The 24,932-nt window shown below is 22.1% G+C and overlaps 1 protein-coding gene across 1 annotated transcript; it reads left to right on the top strand.

The window, feature by feature from the left end:
• Positions 1-534: 534 nt before the first annotated feature.
• Positions 535-23,227, top strand: LOC145835170 (zinc finger MYM-type protein 1-like). The gene is made up of 4 exons (XM_082942732.1): positions 535-559; positions 940-1,004; positions 22,294-22,439; positions 22,666-23,227. Exons 1-4 carry the CDS (start codon positions 535-537, stop codon positions 23,225-23,227), a joined length of 798 nt encoding a protein of 265 aa, XP_082798858.1.
• Positions 23,228-24,932: the final 1,705 nt, after the last annotated feature.

Below are 24,932 nucleotides of genomic sequence, written 5' to 3'. Positions count from 1 at the left end.
TTTAAATTTTTTAATCACAAAAGTTTGAATAAGTGTTAATTTTTTTAATTCAAAAGTAATTTAATTAAACATCTAAATACAATTTTATTTTGTAAATGTTAAAACAAATCTTTACTTAACCATGTTAAAAGTTGAAAATCCATTTACTTTAAAAACTTATACAACTGTAAAGTTATAGTGCAGTGTAAACCATACTAAAAACCTTGATTAAGTCTTAACTAAACTAATACTAATAATTAATAAAACTTCGAACTCTATATAAAACTAGGCATGATATTAAATAAACACATTGAACTAAAGAACAATTGCAGACACTGACATCAGTTTTAGAGACTACTTTAATTGTGGTAAAAACTTATACACAAGAACTATATGTAACAGGAATATACTTTAAGAATGTATAAAATTATATAACAATTAAATACTTAGATTTTAAATTAAAAAGCTGCTTTTAAGAAATAACACTGTTAAAAAAACACCTTTAAAATAAAAAAACAAACATAATATATGTCTTGTTTAACTACATATTAGCAAATGCAAGGTTGTCCAGAAATGCAAGGTTGTCACCCCCCAACTGATGAGTTTTTGTATATGGCTGTATTAAGCAAATGCAAAATTGCATCAGTAAAATATATGATCTTGCGAGCTTTCTCTTAAACGCTTGGATGAACAAGAAACAAAATTCAAAACTTTCATTAAATTTAGAGACTTATCAAATGCAGCTTGATATACTGTTGCAAAACTAACATTAGCTTTTAAAATTTTTTCACACTGATTAATTTTTAATCTTCTGTCCAATATACTGAAAACTATTATTATTCCACATACTTGATTAGTTTTTTGACTGATAAGTACATACTTAGTATAAATAAATACCTTTTATTAGTTTTATTTATTACAGTTCTTGTTATTTTTACTTAAATGTTTAAATTTTCACAGACTGGTTAAAAGCCCATGAAGACAGAAAGTTTGCACAAAGCGTGGTTTGTGAGAAGAAACTACAGGTAGCGTTATTATAAATTGAAAAAGCATCAGAAATGCATAAGTAAAACAAATATATAGTTTTATTAATAAAACAAATCCTTAAAGTAAGCATATACATTCAGAATTATATGTTGGCTAATGCTTTCGGAATTTTTAAACTTTTATTCACATTATAGTTTAATATTAGTTGTTATAATTATTAATTAAAGACAATGAAAAATTATTTTCACTAATTTCTATAACTAATAGGTTGCAGTTAAGGTGTACATAAGAAATTAAAAATAGTAAAGAAAGTTGAGGAGAAAAATGTTAGCAAAATTTATAATTTATTAAGAGTTTTGTCTTATTAAAAAAAGAAAAAAACTTCTACTCGAGGATAAAAAAAAATCTTTCAAACTTTTTAACAGACTGAGCTTACTTATGTTTAAAAAAAAAAACAAACTAAAATATTTTTGTTAGTTAAAGAAACATTTTAGAGTAGTTAAATTTTTAAAAATGTATACATTGTGTTATTGAGTTAGTTAAGTACTAATCTACAGTTTAAAAAATAATAGTCATTACTGTCATTAAATTTAAATGTATACTTCTGAATTTTTAATATGTAAAGAGATAATGTTTTGATAATTATTAAAAACTTCATCATTTATGATAAACACAAAAAACATATTAAAATTTGACTTATACTTTGCTAAAAAAAGTTAGCAAAAATCTTAAATTTTTAATCCGTGATTAACGAAATCAATAAAAAAGTTATAAACTAACATTTTACCTATCAAAAACTTTACATTATTGAAAAGAAAAAATCTTCTTTAGAAAAATCTGTTGTATTATTCCTGATATTATTTTGCATTGAAAACTTCTGATTGACTCTGTTCAAAACTTCTGAACTTTCACATATAAATCCATGTCAAAAGAAGATTAGGATACTAAACAAATCATTTTAGAGAAAAGTAGCATTGCTAGAAAAAGAAATTAGATATTTGAATAAGTACGTTCAAGTTTTTAATTTTTCTAAACTAATCTAAAACCTGAAATATAAAGTTAATAAATGATTAGGTTTAATTTGATAGTAAATTTTAGTAAAGTAAAAACATTTTCCTTTGAAAATTGAAGAAACGATTTCATACTAAAAAAGTTTTTTCTTTTTACAGCCTGTAACTTAGAACGTAATTAACTTTTGGATTGTAATAAATATTTTTAAAGAACTTTGTCGTGTTCTATTAAAGAAACAAATTGGTGAAAAATATTTTATGTCTTAAATTGAAAACTATTAAAATGTCGAATATTCTAAGTACATGCAGATTATAAAAGGTAGTGATAATTTTTAAATATTTTCAAAGATTTTACTGAGATTTTTTCTTAATTAAAAATAAAATCCTTTTTTAATAAGCTTTAAATTAAAATTTGAATACATTATTTTGTTTATAAATCTAAACTTGAATTGAAAAACAATTTATTTTTTTAGTGTTATTTTATCACAGGGGTCGGCAAACTGCGGCCCGCGGGCCAAATGCGGCCCGCGAATGGTAAATCTGCGGCCCGCGAGCATGTTATTTTTTTGAATGGAATGCGGCCCGCGAAATAAAATTTTGCGGCCCGCGAGCATGTAAATGTGGCCCGCTAAGCAAAAACATATTTAAACTTAAATTTTTTTGATAAATTTAGTTTTGAGTTCCTGTATAACATTTTAAATAAATTAAAAGATTTTAATGATTTAGCTTAAAAAATGTGAAAAAGACAGGTTAGCATTCTACCAGTTTTTTTTTATCAATTTCATAATAACTTTTTTCTTACAACAACAAATTATTTTCTGAAAAAAGAGTGTAAAAAGTGCTTTGAATTAGTAAGATAGTTATATAATATCTATTTAGTAAAAACTAAATGCAAATGTTTTCCGTTTTGTACAAAAGTAATGCACAGTAATTAAATAAAACAGATTTCTATAACAGATGTTTTATTTCTAAATGTTAATTCTAGTTTACACAAAAACATTTAAAATAACATAATAATAATAATAATAATAATAATAATAATAATAATAATAATAATAATAATAATAATAATAATAATAATAATAATAATAATAATAATAATAATAATAATAATAATAATAATAATAATAATAATAATAATAATAATAATAATAATAATAATAATAATAATAATAATAATAATAATAATAATAATAATAATAATAATAATAATAATAATAATAATAATAATAATAATAATAATAATAATAATAATAATAATAATAATAATAATAACAATAATAATAATAATAATAATAATAACAATAATAATAATAATAATAATAATAACAATAATAATAATAATAATAATAATAATAATAATAATAATAATAATAATAATAATAATAATAATAATAATAATAATAATAATAATAATAATAATAACAATAATAATAATAATAATAATAATAATAATAATAATAATAATAATAATAATAATAATAATAATAATAATAATAATAATAACAATAATAACAATAATAATAATAATAATAATAATAATAACAATAATAATAATAATAATAATAATAATAACAATAATAATAATAATAATAATAATAATAATAATAATAATAATAATAATAATAATAATAATAATAACAATAATAATAATAATAATAATAATAATAATAATAATAATAATAATAATAATAATAATAATAATAATAATAATAATAATAATAATAATAATAATAATAATAATAATAATAATAATAATAATAATAATAATAATAATAATAATAATAATAATAATAATAATAATAATAATAATAATAATAATAATAATAATAATAATAATAATAATAATAATAATAATAATAATAATAATAATAATAATAATAATAATAATAATAATAATAATAATAATAATAATAATAATAATAATAATAATAATAATAATAATAATAATAATAATAATAATAATAATAATAATAATAATAATAATAATAATAATAATAATAATAATAATAATAATAATAATAATAATAATAATAATAATAATAATAATAATAATAATAATAATAATAATAATAATAATAATAATAATAATAATAATAATAATAATAATAATAATAATAATAATAATAATAATAATAATAATAATAATAATAATAATAATAATAATAATAATAATAATAATAATAATAATAATAATAATAATAATAATAATAATAATAATAATAATAATAATAATAATAATAATAATAATAATAATAATAATAATAATAATAATAATAATAATAATAATAATAATAATAATAATAATAATAATAACAATAACAATAACAATAACAATAACAATAACAATAACAATAATAATAATAATAATAATAATAACAATAATAATAATAATAATAATAATAATAATAATAATAATAATAATAATAATAATAATAATAATAATAATAATAATAATAATAATAATAATAATAATAATAATAATAATAATAATAATAATAATAATTATAACAATAATAATAATAATAATAATAATAATAATAATAATAATAATAATAATAATAATAATAATAATAATAATAATAATAATAATAATAATAATAATAATAATAATAATAATAATAATAATAATAATAATAATAATAATAATAATAATAATAATAATAATAATAATAATAATAATAATAATAATAATAATAATAATAATAATAATAATAATAATAATAATAATAATAATAATAATAATAATAATAATAATAATAATAATAATAATAATAATAATAATAATAATAATAATAATAACAATAACAATAACAATAACAATAACAATAACAATAACAATAACAATAATAATAATAATAATAACAATAATAATAATAATAATAATAATAATAATAATAATAATAATAATAATAATAATAATAATAATAATAATAATAATAATAATAATAATAATAATAATAATAATAATAATAATAATAATAATAATAATAATAATAATAATAATAATAATAATAATAATAATAATAATTATAACAATAATAATAATAATAATAATAATAATAATAATAATAATAATAACAATAATAACAATAATAATAATAATAATAATAATAATAATAATAATAATAATAATAATAATAATAATAATAATAATAATAATAATAATAATAATAATAATAATAATAATAATAATAATAATAATAATAATAATAATAATAATAATAATAATAATAATAATAATAATAATAATAATAATAATAATAATAATAATAATAATAATAATAATAATAATAATAATAATAATAATAATAATAATAATAATAATAATAATAATAATAATAATAATAATAATAATAATAATAATAATAATAATAATAATAATAATAATAATAATAATAATAATAATAATAATAATAATAAATAAGGTTAATTTTACTTTGGTTTTAAAATCTTTGATTTTTTATAAGTTTTCTTTGCATTTCAAATTAATTCCTATGCACACCAATGAACAAAGATGCTTATATTTAAAACCACTTTTTATTTGATACTTAACGAGATAAAGTTTAGTTTATGCATATTTTTCTAACATTATTGTTTCTACATGTAATATCTTAGTGTGTACAGACGCATTTAAATTAATATATATGACATAAATTAAAAAAGTTTTTGTTAGGTATACTTTTTGGTTTTTCAAACTATGTTTTTTGCCAAAGTGAGATAGTTTTTATGCGTTGCATACTAATATAAACAGTTGCTGTTTTTTGAAACTACCAGTTTAATACAAACTAGATAGAGAAATGCTAATTTATTAAGTTTCTACATTTTTAATCAAAATAGTTCAAATTCGATTAAATAAACAAATAGAAATTACCACACACTCAGACTATGACTATTTGAAGATTTCAAATTTCAGGCCAACATGGTCATTTTTCAGTTTTTGGCTTGAATTGCTTTTTGTATGGTAAAATATCAGGCTAATTTTGGTCACTCGGACTGACTTCTTTGCTTTAAAGAGTGGTAGATTAAATTTATGATGTATGTTTTGTTCAATGCACAGTATTTGTTTTTATTAATATATATTTTAAATTTTAAGTTATTCAACTGATATAATTTGAACTATTATTTATACTAATTGTAAACATATAAGTGTGAACAATTAGTGTTGCCAAAAAATCCCGGAAAAGCTTGGAATTTGACAATTTATATTTTAAAAATCTGAAAAAGCCTTGAATTTGAGAATTATGAAAAAAACTGGAAATTAAAAAATAAAATTATATGAAAAGTAATGAAATTTCGATTTGACACAATAATCTACCATATAAATATTTTTTATTAAAAACACATTTAAAGTATCTTAACAGTATCTTTTAAATTTTTCTATATTATTTAAGAATTTTTTTTTTTTCCTTTAACTTAGTTATATACTAAAAATAGAAGCAAAAAGTTTTACTTTAAAAAACTTAATATTGGAGCATTGCACCTTAGCTTTTAAAATTTCTTTACCTATTGTTGTACTTTGTATTGGAACTTAACCTAGAAATTCTTCTAAAATTTCAAAATTAGTAAAACCACCTGTAATAAAAATTCTAAAATTAGCAATATCTGTTGTATCAGTTCTCGCATCTTAATAGATTGATTTAAATCCTAATTTGGTTTATGCGGCTTTATAATCTTCAGACATTTCCTAAACAAGACTTCTTGTTGGTATTGAATAAATAAACAAAAATATTTTACTAACGCAAACGCTAACACAAACTATTTAAATAAGTTTTCAACTGTCAACGGTATCTTTTTTTTTAATAATTTCTTTTGCTACTTTATAACTTGCCTAAACAGTTTTTTCTAATCACTCAGTAGTTACTGAAAATAGTTATGTGCGTTGTTGAAACTGTCTTAAGCGATTTGTTTTTTTTTTTCGTTTCTCGCAATAAATCCAAACTATTGTGTTATAGTCCTTATAACTCGTCTTATAATTCCATTTGCTCTTTTTAAATTCAGTATTTTTATTGCAGATATAGAATTGCTACAATGCTCAAAAAAAAAAGTTTTTCTAATTCATTAATGGCTTAATAAATATTTATAGTTTTGTTAAAAATGTTTAAAAACATAATTGTCCATTCAAGCTGAATTACAACAATTTATTTAGTCATATAACTAATTCACTGTTAATAAACTTCGGTGTTTCTTTATTTGTGAACTTTATTTTGAACAGGGTTGCCAAACAAACAGGCTAGTTTGAAATTTTTTTAAATTCAGGCTAGGTTAAAGCTGTTTAAGAAATTTTTATAAAAAACTCAGGTGTATCTGAAACTTTTATTTCAAACATTATGAATAAATCTTCGAATTCTCAGAATAGTTTTTATGACTGTAGTGTAGTTTCCTAGTTGTAATTTTTTGTTTATTTACATATTGTGATTTTTTTAAAATAATGATATTTTAGTTATGTATTTAAGCTTGATTAACAGAAAGTTTTTAGCTATTTTAACTTTTAGTAAACTTATAATATAATTTAGACATTTTTGCTTTTAAAGTGGCAACCGTGTTAAGGCTAATTAATTACCACTAAGGTATTTTATTAAAGTATTCCATCATTAATTATACTAAAAAAATTGATTTAGCTTATCTACAGTATAAATAGGTTAATTTTATTTAATTAACTAATTACTGAATTTTCTAAAGAGTGCAAACTATTTAAGACGCAAAAACTATTTTCTAAAGTTAACATTTTTTTAAATATGAAAAGGTGGTTCATATTATAAAAAATGTATAAAGATGACCTATAAATGTTTTTCAAGCTCGGTTTTTATAGAGAGTTAGGTTGTAAGTAAAATAATAAAAGTATTTTATTAAGTTTAACTTATTAAGTATTTAAGAGAGTACATATTTTATTAAGACTTAAGTATATTAAAAAATGCAAATTCTTTTACAATAAACATTTATGTATTAAATAGGCATTCTAAGTGTAGCTTAAATTCATTTAAAGTAAATAAGTGAATAAAAGTAAAACTATCTCTGGTGTGACCAAAACTAAAACCAAAAGATTATTTAAATATCACTAAAACTAAAACTGTGGCCCGCGAAGATTTTGAAAACTTGAAATTTGGCCCGCGAGCACCAACTACCTGCCGACCCCTGTTTTATCAGGTAAATAAATATGTCAATTTTTTCGATTCATTACACAAAAGCAAGCATAGCATGGTCTTTATATAGTATGTAAATATAGTAACAAATAGCTTGTAGAAATAGCCAATTCAGTCTTTTTTGTCGTAAAAAAAAATGGTATAAAATTTTACAAATAGACGGTTCACTGACTAGCGTATATTAAAATAGACAAAAGTGTCAATATGTATGATGTTAATTTTTATGAAGAGAATCAGGGGAGTGTCTAGTCTAGACTTTATTCAAAGGGGGTTCACAATTTTTTTTGTTCTTAATTTACCGTAATTAGTAAGTACGCATTTCTTAGGTATGCACTGTCAGTTAAGTAGCAATATTTATCTGAAAACCTATGTGTTTAGAATGCTTTTTTCTGCTTAGATAAAAAAAAAAAATATAAGTAGCAGAGACGTGTCTAGACTTTTTTCAGTGAGTAGCACAATTTTTTTGTTCAAAAACAAAGTATTATGTGTGGTATAATTTAATAAACACTTTAGAAATTTTCATGAATGCTATCATATAATTATTTAAAGTTTTCTTATTTACATAACTATTTTTTACTTTTAAAAATCAAAAAATTGTAGTTCAACAGAAAGAAAAAAAATTATAAGTAATAAAGTTCTTTTAATTTTAGTAAATACATTTGGTCATTTATTAATAACAATTCAGAAATTTGCATTAAAAAGTGAAGCTAACATGAATAACGAAAATACTTATTATCACGACACTGAACACGAGAACTAATCAAAATTAGTAACTAAAGTGTCTTAAAATTAGTAATAAATATTTACTGATATGTTAATAAATTGATAAATAAAATATTAATTAAACACAAATTCAAGTTAAAATAATTAGCTAAACATTAGATTTAAATTAAAAGTTAGTTATGATTTTGAAAACGAAATATATAGTGAAAGTTTTCAAAGTTAGAAATGAAACCAATTGAGTTGGATTAGAGTTGGGCAACGTTTTTCAATAAAAGGGCCAGATCCGAAAAAATTTAGTCTTTCGCATGCCGGAGAATTTCAAATTACAGTAGACTACCGCTTAAGTACGCAAATTGAACCCGAACAAAAAGTGCGTACTTAGCAGGGTAAGTGCGTACTTTTTGACTACGTAGTATAATATGAAATTAAGTTGTTTTATTTCTTTCTTACAACTAGCCACAAATAATTAAGCCAAATAAACAAGTCTTTTTACTTTAAATAACATATAATACATAATTCTTATCTGCAAAATTTTTTGATAGATTTTGAAATGATTTATTTTTTCTATAAAAAGTTTCTACATAATTAATAAACACATTTAATATAGAAAGTCAATGTCAGTTAATGATATAAAAAAGAATATTGAGTTATATTTTCCATATTTTGTTTTATTAGAGGGAAAGTACCAAAATACATTTTGTTTACCAAAAATTTTCAAAACATCAATGTGTGTACATTTAAATTAAATTATGACTTAACTATGTTGTATTTGTAGGTCTTTTTAACTTTGTCATCTAGATTTATTTATTTGATTTCATTACAGCTCAAATATCATTATTCTTGTCACTTTTCTGCAACCACTACAAATATTTAGTTTATTAACATTTAATAACAGGACTTTCACAATCTCAGGCCACTTAGATTACTCAGGATTACTCACCCTAGTTTAAAACATATAGAAAAATTAGATTTTTTTTTCTTTTTCTGGATTAGTGCGTACTTAAGGCGGGGTGCGTACTAAAAAAAGTGCGTACTTAAGCGGTAGTCTACTGTAGTGATTTACCGGATCCAGTATCGAGATCAAGCCGAGTAATGACTTTTTAGATCCGAATCCGACTGGAAATTAATTTTAAGTAGAGATACAGATCCGGTCGGATTCTAATGTAAATAAAAGTTTTGGATCCGGCCGGAATATAAAATCATGGATACAGATGATCACTTTATTAAATTCTTCAAGTACAAAAACTTTCTCAAGTGCGACAACTTAAGATGTAGATTGAGATCGGATGTTTAAATAATATCTATAAACAGAATTGACATTAAAATTGACAAAGGTACGTATGTAAAATATCGTACTTAAAAAAAAAATTTGCTTGGGGTAATTTTACAAAAAACATTCCAACTAAGTTAGAACAACACAAAATATTAGGACAAAATGGTGTATTTATTGGTACACAATTTATAAAGTAATTTTTTAGCATGTTTTTGAAGTCAAACTCTTACAGTTTTGTTTTGTAAAAATATGATACAAAGTTTTGTAAAAATCTTGTAATATCGACTCTTTACAGAAATATAAATTTGCTCGCGGGCCGGATCCGGCCCGCGGGTCGTACGTTGCCCACCCCTAAGTTGGATTAACATTCAAAATTAGTTTTTTAAACAATTTTGATTGGCTTATTTTGTATCAAAAGTTTCATTTTTCTTATGTGCATCTTTTTGAATTATAACATTTTTAAACAGTTTTCACTTTTTTAACATAAAATATTTTAAAACTACGTCATAATAGATTAAAATTATTCAAAAATTTAACAAAAAAGCACAGCTAAATATACTTGAATATGTAAAATGTCGGATTAGATAATGTTTTAATTAAATAATCTATGCTTTTTTTCTTATCCTTTTTTTTTTATAGGGTTCACAGGAAACAGGAAACCAGTCAAAACACGCCCCTGAAAAGAAGCCTTAAAAGTTTTTCAACATTTCTGAAAATTAAGGTATATAAAAAACAGTTTTAAGCGGTAATTCCAAACTATTTGTTAGTAGTTATAAGAATGTAAAATATGGTTGAAGTGTTAAATAACTTAACTCCTTTATTTCATAAGATATAAAATTTATTTTTTACAGTAAATACAGTTAATTAAAGTTTTTGAAGGAGTTTATGTCCTTTTATTGCTAAGTATAGTTTATTTTCTATGTCACCGTACACATATATAGAAGTTTAGTTGTTTCGAACTTGATGTTTTAAAACGTCTAAATAGTAAAAATAAGATTAATTTAAAGTAATGACAATCTTAAGTACTTTTTAATTCCTAATATTTCAGCACTAATTGATTTGTGGCGACTTTGATTCGGTTAATGCTATTGCGGTAAATAAAATATTTTGGTCTATAAAGTGTCTGAACTTATTTAATTGACATAAATTTTAAGGTAATTAAGTGTGAATATTTTAAAATAGCATCACTATAAACCATCAAAAATTAAATAACTTTATGATAAGTTTGTAAAAGAACTCTAACGCTCTATTTGAATAATTTTAAGAACAGAAATAGAGATTAAACAAACAATTTTTGCTTTTACAAAACAGTTTTATTTGATGTTGTTTCACTTAAAGAACTATGAGCTACACGAAACTGTGAAATTATTTTTTCATATGTAGACTGTTTTATAGTATTGACATTCAGTTGTAATTTTCAATTGTTTTTGTGAATATAAAATGTAAAAACAAACTTTAAAGTTTAGTAGCTATAAGAAACTGTGTGCTTAATTAAACAATTTATTAACAAGTTTTTTTCTTTTTATAATTATAATTTTTGTTTGTAGTCATTAGTTTATAAGTTATTTATTACTTATAAAGCATACTAAATGTATAATTATAAATTAAAGAGTAACTTACTTTTAAACATTTGTTCTTCTTAAACACAGCATTATTATTCCATAAAAAAAATTGGTTATTATTTTACTTTGTGTTATGTTAATACTGAAACTATAAACATTTTTTTGCTAATGAATTGTTCATAACAAAAACGGTACTTTATGATAAGATTTATACATTAAAAAAAGATCATCTATAGTTATTTAAAAAATCGTAAACGGTATTTCATAATTCAAGTTCAAGACATAAAAAAAAATTAACCACAAATAATATTATAAATAAACAAAGTTCACTTTATTGAAACTAAAACATTTAAATAAATTATTATTAAGACTTTTTAAAAAGTATGTATACTATGGTAAATTAAACTTTTATGAACAAAAACTATTCTCAAGAAAGTTCGAATTATTTAAAGCTTTATATTTGTATTTATTTATAGTAAGTATTTTGAGATTATGATTTCTAGCTGGTGGCAATAGCTTTAAATTGAAAAATTGCTAAATTAAACCTTAATGCTTACAAAACAAGCTTTAGTAGATAAGCATTTAAAAATGGGTGTGTATTTAAGTGTTTTTAGGAGAGAAATTATCATAAAAAAATTTAAGATTATATCGCTGTTTACACCTTTAAATAAGATAACATTTACTGTGAACAGTTAAATATCAGAATTTAAAAAATACTACTTTTACCGTAAAACTTTTTTTGATCGTTTGGCCATATTTATTATTGCATACTATTTATACTAACATAAAATCTATCAATTATAACTAGGTTTCAAATTAACTTAAATAGAATTTTTTGTTTTATTTCAAAAAACTTTTAATGTGTAACCATTATGTTATCATAAGATGTAATCTCCTTAATGTTGAAAGTAAGTTTTAAATTTTTTATCTTATTATATACTCAAGTAGTTAAGGTTTTATAAAGGCTAATGATGTACAATTTAACAAATGAATTCTTTTTTTTATGTAATATATAAACCTTACAGTGATTGTTTTTCTGTTTTTGTGACGAAACATTTACAATATTCTAGCTGAAGGTAGATTTTTTATTCTGATAAGAATCAAGTTTAATAACTTTTTAAAAGTAAAGTTAAATAATGAACATTTAAAGATTCAAATACATTGTGGCTTAAATTTTTCAAAACATAGCACAAATTAAAATGATTAAACCTTAACTTAAAAATAGTTAAAATATTAGAAAAAAAATAAAGTTTAAGTAATAATAAATATGTTTCTTCATGCAATATGTTTTTAGCTAAATTTAAAGTACAGAAGTATTTTTTATCTGAGTTTTATTTAAAGACACTGCAGTGGTTTACATGGACATGTTTTGAACCTAAATAAGGTTAAAAATTTAAAGAAGGTCAAAAATTTATACAATGAGTCACACCTATACAGGAAAAGAAATATATGTAAAACTTTATTTCGAAAACACAAAACGTAACCTTTATTTTTTGTTATTTAGGTTTTTCTAAGCACCTGGTGTTTTTTAGGGTTAGGTGTAAAAGTTATCAGAAGTATAACACCTGTTCAGATCTACTAAATATTTACACTGTCAAATATTTTCTAGAGTTTTGTTTATATTTGTCTAAGATAACATTGTTTATGTCAAGCATTGACGTAAGGTATAAACAAATTTATGCCTAAGTAAAATGAACACACGTCAAAAAATGTTTTCCTCAATACGGTATAATTTATACTTTTTAAAATTATAAGTACCTTTAAAAGTTCATGTAAATTACATGTATATTAGTTTTAAAAGTTTAAAGCTTTACTATTGTTTTTAATTATTTACAAATAGTAATCTTTATAAAAAAAATTGAAAGTAACAATGAAAATGTTTTGAGCGATTAAAAACTGTTTTTCTAAATTATCTTATCAACAAAGTTTAATCGAAGAAAAAAAAAATGTTTACAAATTTTACCATACCTTTAAACTAGCTTCAAAAAAAAAGTTAATTAATTACTTAATAGTTTTGCTTTTGAAACAACTATAAAATTTTTTGAACTTTTAAAACTTCAAAGAAAAGTTTTACGGTACTTTTTGCGTTGTCATGATACATCTGTTTCAATTAAAGTATTTTTAATTTTGTCCGCAAAAAGTATTTCACGTTTGTTAGATTGAGTTTGTGAACTTTTATAGTCAATACTTAATACTTGATTTACAAAAATGGCCAAGTTTGTCCTGGACAAGACGTTTAGAGATATTCGTGGTGTGCGACTCAATAATCGAAATGTTTTTCGTGCACCACATCCTAGGACCAAATATTGTGCGCGGATTTTTGTTTAATGAATTATGTTAAGTACTTACTGTGTTTTTTAATTGTAACTATCTTAAGCAACAACTGCTAAAATAACTGCAATAGTTTCCATTAAAGTATGAATGTTTGAAAAAACTGTCAAGTTTATGTACTCTGTACTATCGATAAAAAGACAGATCAAGCTTATTTTCTTAAGTTCGTTTACATTTTTTAACCTTGAAAATAAATAGATGTTGAGCTGTTAATATTTTCTCAAAACAATGTTCTTATCTATTAGCGAAACTAATACCGCAAGACTGTATTGGCATATGATTAAAATTTTAAATATTTTAACATTTAAACACTTTAATACAGAATTCTAAATACTTGATAATTAAATTCTTAAAGATCCAGTATATTTTTTCCTATTGCCACTTTGTCAACTGTGCTCAAACGTATTATGAGTTCATAAAAACTAATTGCAAGGCATAAAAAGCTTTTTTAGTATATTTTTCTTAAGTTAAGATAAGAAATAAGATTTTTTCCCCTCTAAATAATTTTATATCATTTTTGATATCTAATTTAAATTTATTTATATTTTTCATGTTTTATGAGTTTCATTATAACAAAACAAAATTGAAGTATTAAGTATGTTATAGACCTGCTTTTATAAAAAAAATTTTTTTATTTATTTTCAAAACTTGCTTGATAAACTTTAATTAAAAAACTAGCAGTTTTTTAGCTAAAGTCATATATATATGTACAACAACTAACAAATTTTTTTTTAGTTAAAACTTTTTGTTTACTTTTAATTGTAAATTATTCTTATGACGTCAGTTTAAAGACAGAACTGAGGTCTTGTTTACAACTTATTCAATTAACAATGACTAACAATGACTAATATGTTAGTATTCAAACATAAGTAAACCAATTCGTATATTCGTAATTATATAAAACTTTAATATAGTTCATTTTGTTTACTTTTATATCTTACTATTAAGCAGTTAAGTTCAAAAATTAATAGTTATTTCGCTCAAAAGTTTTAATTTTAATAGTTTAATACTTCTTATAGTTTCTCTGACTTAAAAATTTAACAATTTTTCTCAGATTATTGCACTACCAGTAACTTTATGTTTTGATTAGTAACAATCTTAATCTAAAAGTTGTCTACATATTATCATTCATTATATCGTTTAAAGTTGTCTACTACTAATTTGTACTAGTTACGAAGTTTATTGCCTTAAAATCAATTCAAGTGATTACTTCTTACGTTATATTTACTAAAATAAACATAGTTTTAATGACTTCTTTTAATTTGAAAAACGTATCGTTTGATACTTTCTAGACTTCCGTTTATTAAAGCTGTATATGTTTGCTAAATAAATGTTAAAAAATATTTACTAATTGAAAACAACTTTCAGCATTAAAAACAGAAACTACAGATTAAAAAATGTATTGTGGTTTAGTTTATAAATAAGTTAAAAATAGAATTTCAAAAAAAAAATTTTGTTAATAAGTGTTATTGAACTAAACTAAGTCAACTTTTAAGTCGACAATAATCAAAGTTGATTAAATGCAAAACAACTGTGTTCAGAAAATGTTATCTTTGTAAAATCAGATTAACATCGATTGTTATCTAAAAGCACTTGCATAATCTTTAATCAAGTTTGCGCCCATACAAACATGCTCACAACACGCCTTTTCAAAATTACTTATCAGCTATATATGTATTGTAAGCATAAAATTTGTATTTTATAAACTTGCATGCAACATCTGCTTGTATTCTTAAAACGAGAAACTTAAAGTTTATAGTAAAAATATATAAAAATAAGGTGCATTTTTTTGTGAATAATACACCGGGCACAAGTAAAAAGTGAATGAAATTATAAAAAACCTGTTTACTCTATGTAGTTTTAAAACAAAAAAAAAGTTATATAATTAATGAATTTTTAAAATTTTTAAAGATTGTGACATATTAATGTCTAAATGAAATAAATTATTTTTTTTTTATAATACTTTTGCTAAAAAACATTCAATCAATTTTTGCTAAATATACTGTTTTTAAAATAATAATATAAACAAGCTTTGATATAACATTATATTATACAATTAAACTATATATATTTACAAAAGAAACTATTTGTTTTCGTAGAGTCGTTTAAAACAATTTGTAAGTGTTAAATTATAATAATACAAATATTTTTTATTTTAATTGCCAGGTTTCGGTGAACGTGAGCTGACCTAGTCAAATAACAACAAAACAGTAAATTACATTCGAACAATTGAAGTGAAGTGAATTTGAACTCATTGATGCATTAAAACATAAACAAAAGAACTTTGAATTTATTATTTAATATTTAATATAAAATAATATAAGTAATGAAATATTTAAATTTATTAAAAAATGCATAGTAGGGTAACATTTATATTAGTAATAATAAATGAAAATGAAAAAAAAAAAAACAAAAAAAAAAACTAAACACAATATGATCGGAAACACAACGAATTCTTAACAAAGAAGTTCTAAAGATTCTAACAGATAATTCAAATGTTATTAATGTTTCAATTCCTAGGTTTTTGTTTTATTCAAATAGAATAATAAAAGTTTGTTCCTACGCTTGCATGAACTTAATGATTCTGATCTTTTATATAGGAACTTTTATCTGCTTGAAGAATCAGTGGTGCTTCCTTCAAGCACAATCTTCAGCTTTATATTCTTGGTCTTGATTTAAATTCTCTTTTTTGTATTTTCCTAGGTAATTCGTAGTTTTTATTTTCCTTTTTCAATTTTGTAATGTTGCCTGTTTGTATTAAAAATAATTGCGATCTTCTGGTTAACTATTCATATCAGTTAACTGTACATATAAGTATGTGTTAGTTTAAAAATCTTTTACAATATTAAAATCACATGTTTAATTTGTTTGTGATAAACTTTTATTAATCTACATAACTTATGATAAAATAAACCAGTGAAAAAATATCATAAGTATTTTGGTCTGCCATTAATAAATATTGGTAAAAACGTAAAAAACATTTAACAATGTGTTTTGTAATATTTAGGAAAGCTAATATATAAAAAAATTAAAATTATTAAAATTCTGAAATGATTATTGTTTATTTGACGATAAAAAAAGCGCTGAAAAAATTTGGTCTAAGGACCTGGTGAACAAAAGATCTTTTCGGTTCTCGAGTCGTACACCACATGCTTATAAAGTTTTTTATGAGCTATTACACATACTCTTTTTTGTAATTTAAGTATTTAAATGTTTAGCAATAAAACAATCAGCTAAACGAAAAGAAAAATGAAAGAAAATAAAACTAAACGAAAATTAACTGTATTTTGTCTTAAATAATGTACTATGAATATTGTTTAGTAATATAAAAACTATAAAATAAATATAACTTTAAACTAACTTTTAAAAGAAGATAAACAACACTAATAACAAACGTGTAAATACTTGAATTAAAGGTTTCAACTTCTTTAAAGGAAGTAAAATAGAATACGGTTAAAAAATTTTACGAAACTATTTTATAAGTATTTTTTTCTAAAAAGGTATTTTTTATTTATATAATAGTTTAGTTTTAACAGTAAAAACAATTTTACATTTGAATAGTTAAATTAACTACTAAAATTTTTGTTTTAAGAGTTTTAAAGAAGTGATTTATACAATAAATGGACTTAACATTTTTAAATGAAAATATGACGATAAGTTTTGTAAAATTTGTGCTTTTAATAAATAAAAAAACAATAATAATTTTATTGATAATTATATTAACAACAAACTTCCTTCTATTTTAAAATATATTTTTTTTTTCAATACATGTCGAAGTCTAAAACTGTAATAATAGAAAAAAGTAAAATTTGCAAACATAAAAAATAAGAGAATTTTTAATTTAAGTTTGCTTGAAACTTTTTTTTTAATAAATATTTTAAAAGTTTATTTAAAATAAATCTTAATTTTTGGTGCGAAAATATCTTAGTTGTATATTTTTATAATTATAAAAAGTGTTGCTTTTGCGTAGTTATGATTTTCTAACTCTTTACTGGTGGTATTATGCAAAAGTTTTGGAAAAAGGTTCTTTTTTATGCCAATCCTTTGACTATCTAATACTTGCATCAAAAAAATGAAGTGTTTATATTTGTATCTTTTATTTATATTAAAAAAATGCTATTTACTTTCAAAAATAAAATATTGTTTAAACAATTTATGACTTTAATGTGATATATTTAAATATTGAACATTTTAACTTGTAAGTTTTATGTAAAATAATAAACATATAAACCTATATATACAGTTGAAATAGTACATGTTATTCTTATATATTTTTAAGTAAGTATATCTTATACGTATATTATTTTTACTATCCGAAATTAAACATTATAAAAATATATTCAAATGTTTTTTAAGACCAGTTATTGGCTGTGTTTATTAGTTTTAATATGTTTTTTAACTAAAGTAACATATAACTAAAACATTAAAATTTTGTTATATTTTACCTGTTAAAACCAGGCTTAAATTCTTTAACTATGCAGAATATACTTTAATACTACTTGGCAGCTTTATAAGATTTATCGCCTTAAAATATTTGCTTTGATCTCTAAAGCTTTGATCTATGTGTTTAGGATCAAATAAACAAAACATTTTATCTGTTAATTTGTTTATGATATGGTATAATATTGAAATAAAAGAGTTTACTTTTTATACTTAAAGACCTTATTTTACAATTTTTTTAAAAACTGCTTTTGTTCTTATATAACAGGTTTTACATTTCTTAACTTTAGTTTTTACTTTGATAGTTCACAACAGTGGCGTCGCGTGGTATTTTTTTTAGGTGGTGCAGAATTTTTATAAAAAATACCTAACTTTAAAACTCTTTTTTTATCTTAAATAAAGACTTTTTTCTACAACAATTACATTAAATTGCTAATGTAACTTGGGAAGATTTGTTTAAAAATAAAACATTTATTTTTTCAAAAAAAAAAATTATTTAAGAAAACAACTTAAAAAAAATGTAAATACTTTGAATTTAAAAGACTCAAAAAAATTTAGCTTACTTATGAGTATTGATTTTTAAGAAGGCTTTAAAGTTAAAACTAACAGTAGAAAAAATTTAGACAAAACAAATTGTTATTATAATGAAAATACAGCAACTTTAATAGTTTTTTTTTTTTTTTTTTGCCTCAACTTTATATAAAAAATATTTGATTAAACATCATACTAAGAATGGTTTTTTCATTAATATTTAACTTAACAAAAAAATAAATGTCTTATCAGACTTGGCAAGGAAATTAAAAAGTCTACAAACAAAAAATAAATTCTTCACTACAAAAAAAGAAACACTTTCTTCACAATTTGATCTTATTTTATGTAGTTTTTACAAAGCTACAAGATGCTTTTTACAGATTTTAAAAATTCAATATATTTTTTAGATATATCTGGTCAAAGTCAAAGGCAATAAAAGGTTCCTCACGGGAGGCACAAACTAAAACAGCGCTTGAAAAAAAGTGTTTTACCCCCCCCCCCCCTTTTATGCCCTTAACATCTACTTTAGAACTATTTGACTGAAATTATTTTATAAAGTTTTAATTTTACTAAAACTCATCTATTATAAATATAAAAAATTCATACTAACTTTTAAGATATGGTAACTCACAGTCAGAGGTACAAAAGAATCCTTATTAATATAATATAAACTAAAACAACAAATAAATCAAATCACTAAAATCATATCTTTTTTTTTATAAGTTGGCCTTAAAAACTTTAGATGTTTTTTTATAAAAAAAACAAATTGCTGAAGTAGATATTTAAAACACTAAGAAAAAAAAATAACAAAAGTTTTTTTTTTGTATATATAAAAATATATATTGGTACTTAAATATTTAAATTTCTTTTTAACAAAATTTAACAAATTTTATAAAACTTAGGATGAAAAAGTTTGATAAAAATTGCTTTAAGAATGATGGAGAATATAGGTTTTCAGTAAAATTGTATTCTTTTGCAGTTTTGATTTGCTCCTTGTATAATAAATCATTGTACTCTCTGGCTTTGACCGGTTGTAACTAAAAGCTCAATTTGAAATTTCAAGTTTATTAAAGAGTAACTATTAGCTTTTTGAAAAAGTTAAAATAAGAACAACATGTAAAAAAGTGCCTATAAACCTTCCCCCCCCCTTACCCCTCACTATTTTGCACTTTTTTTTTACAACCATTAAGATTTCTATTAACTTTTTTTCAAATTTTAATGTTTTTTTTGGAGGTTTAAAATTCAATAGTTTTTAAGGGTATCTTTTCTTTATTTATTTTTAATATGTTTTTTTTATTTTGATGACAGTATTTTTCTCAGGAGCTCAACTTTTTTAAGTTTAGTTGGTGAGGCTTTTGAATTTTTAAAGAATTTTTAAGATAATTTATAAATAAGTAACCCTTATAGCAGTAAAAAATTGGTTAGCTAGTTTTCATGTGGCCATAGGGGTAAAACACTTATTTTTTAATTTTAAATAAGCTTGTTATTTTCAGAGTAAAAAGCTAAAACTGCTTTAGTCAGCCTGAATATTTTTATAATTTGGTCTATTTTAATTTATCTTGGGTAATCTTGAGTTTTTAACATTTCTAAGTTATCCTGATTATGAGGCAAGGCAACCATGTTTCAACAATTTTATCTAACACTTTTGCTTTGACTATGAAAAAATTAAACCAAAAGTCATATAAAGTAGACTGAATTTTCCTAAAATGTTAAACTACTCTTAGTAATCAAAGTTTCTAAGTTAAGGCTTTTTACTTTATTTAAATATGTGACTGTTTCAATAATACTAATTTTCATTTAATATAAATCTAAATTATTTTTCTGTAAGAGTGAACTAGAAGTTTATATTAAACTTCTTATTTTTTTTTCAGAACTCAAATTTTACATTTAAATATAATTTAATTAAATATTTTATTAATTTTATGATAACAATAATCAGTTATAATTAAGTTTATGTATGCAGATTAAAATAAAAATTCGAATTTCTTAGACTTTAGTGATTTAAGGTTCCTATCTTTTTTTAAATATTCCATTCATGACAAGTTTTGTTCTTTTATTGTCCAGTTTTAATAGAAGTGATCTGTTAAATTTTAAAATCATGTGGGTACATAAACTCAAGTTTAATCTTTTGCAGTAGCTTAGCTTTGTTTTTATTTTATATTTACAATAGCTTGTAGATAATACTTAAGCATTTCCTGTTTTAGGGAACTTTCAATTTAGTTTACTTACCGCAAGATATTGATTTTGCGGTAATTCTTGAAGAAATTTTGCTTTTTTGAGTTCATTTGCGGCAGTCAGCTAAGAGTTTGCTGCAGTGAAGTGGGCAAAATGGTCGTTTTCAAAATTGGAGTTTTAAAAGAGATTTCGTTCTAAAAAATAACGAAAACGCTACAGACACTTTTTTTTTCTTACAAAATTTTAAGGTGGTGCAGTTGCGGCAGTGCAACACCCTACGCGACGCCCCTGCTACGTAGTATTAATATGATTTTAAATTAAAACTAAAATAGTATCAACTGCTAAATGATATTGTATCAGTTAAAAAGTTAGATCTCTTTATTTTGTCTAGTTGATAAATTTTAATCTCTTAAACTGTAGTTAAATAATTTTATAGTAAAATTTTAAATGCTTTTATGAGTTTAGACAATTACCCAATCCAAATTAACAGTTGAGCAAGAGTTTGCTTCAAAAGGTTTTTTTTTAATTAAAGATACTAATTTAATATTTTAAACACCACACACTTTTAAAGCTTCTGAGGTTTAGTTTGTTTGTTTAAGCTTTGTTGATATGCAGTGCCAAAACTTTTAAAGATTTAAAGTTATTAGAAATTTTTATTTAAAAAATTCTAATCTAGATTTATGTTTTTATGCTTATAAAAAGTTAAGCCAGTAGAATAGTTAAAAATTTCAGTAATAGTTCAGTGAAAGTTCTTACAATAAATTTCTTACTTAAATAGAGATGAAATTAAAGATGGTAAATGTAATTAAATTTATGACTTTTTAACTTAAATACAAATTGCTTTAAAATCTTAAAATACCAAAGGGTATAATTAAAAATTAAGCTATGAGAAAGATATGTATAATTCCTTGTTTATTCAGTAAGTTTTAAATTGTTGTTGTCACAATAACTTTTTTTGATTTAAATATTCAGATATACCTATATCCTAGAGAAAAAATTAGAAATAAAAGTTGCATAGTCAGATTTCTTATCTTTAAATCTAATTAAAACAATATATTTTATATATTATTTTATGCATAAAAAGTTGAGTCTTTTAAAATTGTTAAGCTGATTTAATAATGTTTAAACTTTTGTTATAGGTAAAACAGTTGAGAGGAAGTTCAACAAAAGTTATTGCTCCAAACACCAATGGCTATCCGGATGCTCGGAAACAAAAGCTCTATTTTATTTCCCATGCTTGCTCTTTGGAAAGGAAGCAGCATGGACTAAAACTGGCTTCAAAAATGTTTCTAACATCTCTGCAAGATGCAAAAGCCATGAATGTTCACTTGGCCATATAAACAGCATGGTCTCTTTTAATTTATTAGGAAAAATACTATTAGTACCTTTTTAAGTCAAAGCTACAAGAACAGTATTGATAAGCACAATACTAAAGTTCAGAAAAACAGAAAAGTTTTGTCAATAATTATTGACAGTATTCTTTTTTGTGGTTTCCAAGTGATTTCACTCAGAGGAAGTGATGAAAAAAGAGACTCATTAAATCCAGGTTGTTTTAGATCTCTGCTAAATTTTGCAGGCGTTCTTGATAAAGATGTTAGTGGCCACCTGGAAAACAGTACAGAATTCAAAGGAAATTCAGCAACTATACAAAATGAAATACTTGAATGTGTTATTCAGATTTATAAAAACAAAGTTATTGCTCAAGTCAGTGAAGCACCTTTCATAGCTATAGTTGCTGATGAAACCACAGACGTTTCTATCCAAAATCAACTATCATTAGTTATCAGATATATACACAACTGTAAAGTAGTTGAAAGATTTTGGGGCTTCTTCCAGTCAGACAGAGTCAATGCTGATGGAATAGCAAATGTCATCCTGACAGAGCTAGAGAAAATCTTGAAAGGAGATAAAAAGAAAGTAGTTGCACAGACCTATGATGGTGCTTCAGTCATGCGGGGAAGGATTGGAGGGGTACATGTAAAAGTGAAGCAAGTTTATGAAAATGCTCACTACGTTCACTGTGCAGCTCATCAGCTTAAATTAATTCTTTCAAAAGCTGCAACAAGAAGCTAAACTTTTTTTTGCTATGCTAGACCAAATTCCTTCTTTTTTTTCAAAGTCGCCAGATAGAAAACGTTCTCTAGAAATGAATATTCCTTCTGGAAGTAAAACCAGGTGGAACTACAACTCCAAAACTGTTCTTAGAGTTTCTTTTAATAAACAGGAATTATTTGCAGGATTTAATTTAATTGTAGATAACCCAGACCGTTTTGGTTATTCCACAATAGCTGCAGTAGAAAACTGTATTAGGACTTTAAATGATGATAATTTTAATTTTTGCCTGAAATAGTTTTCAGAAATTATGCCTGCAGTTGAAATTTTGTATAACATCATGCAATGCACAGACCTAACTGTTCAAAAAATTGAACAGCATTTGGAAACATTTCAAGCTGCAGTCAACAGTATAAGATGTTCAAGTAGTACAGAGAATGTTAAAAAAAGCCTTTCTACTTCAGCAAAAGAAGTTTGTGATAGTGTCAGCTTCAGCATTACTGAAAGGTTCAAGTTTTCAGGCCATTTAAGAATTTCGCAGCTATTTTTGGCAAAATATTTTACTGTTTAGAAATCTTGTATTCCTTTAGAACTTATAGAACAGTGAAGAAGTGCTATCCTGTTGTTGAATGTAAACAGTTAGAAAGAGAACTGAAAACATTTTATTCACGTAAAGAAATGCATCAGGATGGTTTAGTTAAAATACTGCTATATCTTGAAGAACATAACCTGACTAAAATATTTAACGAAACTTCAAAGCTTCTTAGAATTTTGATAACTATTCCCATGACTAGTGTAGAAGCTGAAAGAACATTTTCATCTTTGAAAAGGATAAAAACATTCTTGAGAAACACCATGGGTCTGTCAAGGTTAAATTCTTTAAGTGTTATTTCGATTGGTAGGGACTTAAATAAAAATTGTACTAGTTTCAAGGAAGATGTGATGGAGTAATTTATCAACCAAAAGGAGAGAAGAATAAATTTTAGTTACAAAGGTGAAAAGTAAGAGTCTAAGTATTTATGTTTGCAAAGTTAGAACTTTAAATTTATTCTTTAGGTAGACATTTAGTAGTAACTATTTTCTGTAATAAGCAAGTTTAGTTTTTCTTTAAAATGTTGTAGTTTGTACATAAAATTTTCTTTGTTTGTAGACTTTTTAATTTACATGCCAAGCTTCATAATGCATTCCTTTGTTTGTTTAGTTAAAAATAAGTAAAAATATAATTTTAAGTTTGGTATTTAATCCAATATTTTTCAAGTAAAGTTGAAGCTAAAATGAAGTATCATTATAGGTGCTGTGATTTTAATTAAAATATAAGTTTGTAATATCTAAATTGTAAGCTACATTTAGTTTTAACCTTAGAGCTTTTTTGAAACTTAATATTATTAAGTTTGCTTGTTTTTCTTTTGAGTTTTTTACTTAGTCAATTTTTTTTTTTTATCTTAATTTTTTTTTTAAATTCTGTAAAATTTCTTTAATTAGTAATGTAAGTTATTCTTTAAAAAAAAATTGTTTTGTACACAACATTTTATTTGTTTGTAGACTTTTTAATTTATTGCCAAGTATAATTAGATTTTTTTAAATTGAATATTAGTAAAATAGTTATTAATAGTTTGATGTTTAATTAATCCAATAGTTTTTAACTGAAGTTGAGGCTAAAAGAAATATTATTGCATTTGCTGTATTTTTTTATTATAATATTAGTCTGTTTAATCTAAATTGTAAG

This window comes from Thalia democratica, chromosome 4 (assembly GCF_965202585.1).
Source record: "Thalia democratica chromosome 4, ktThaDemo2.hap1.1, whole genome shotgun sequence".
NCBI lineage: Eukaryota > Metazoa > Chordata > Thaliacea > Salpida > Salpidae > Thalia > Thalia democratica.
The sequence above is the reverse complement of the archived record's forward strand: the minus strand, read 5'-3'. Positions and strand labels throughout refer to the sequence as shown.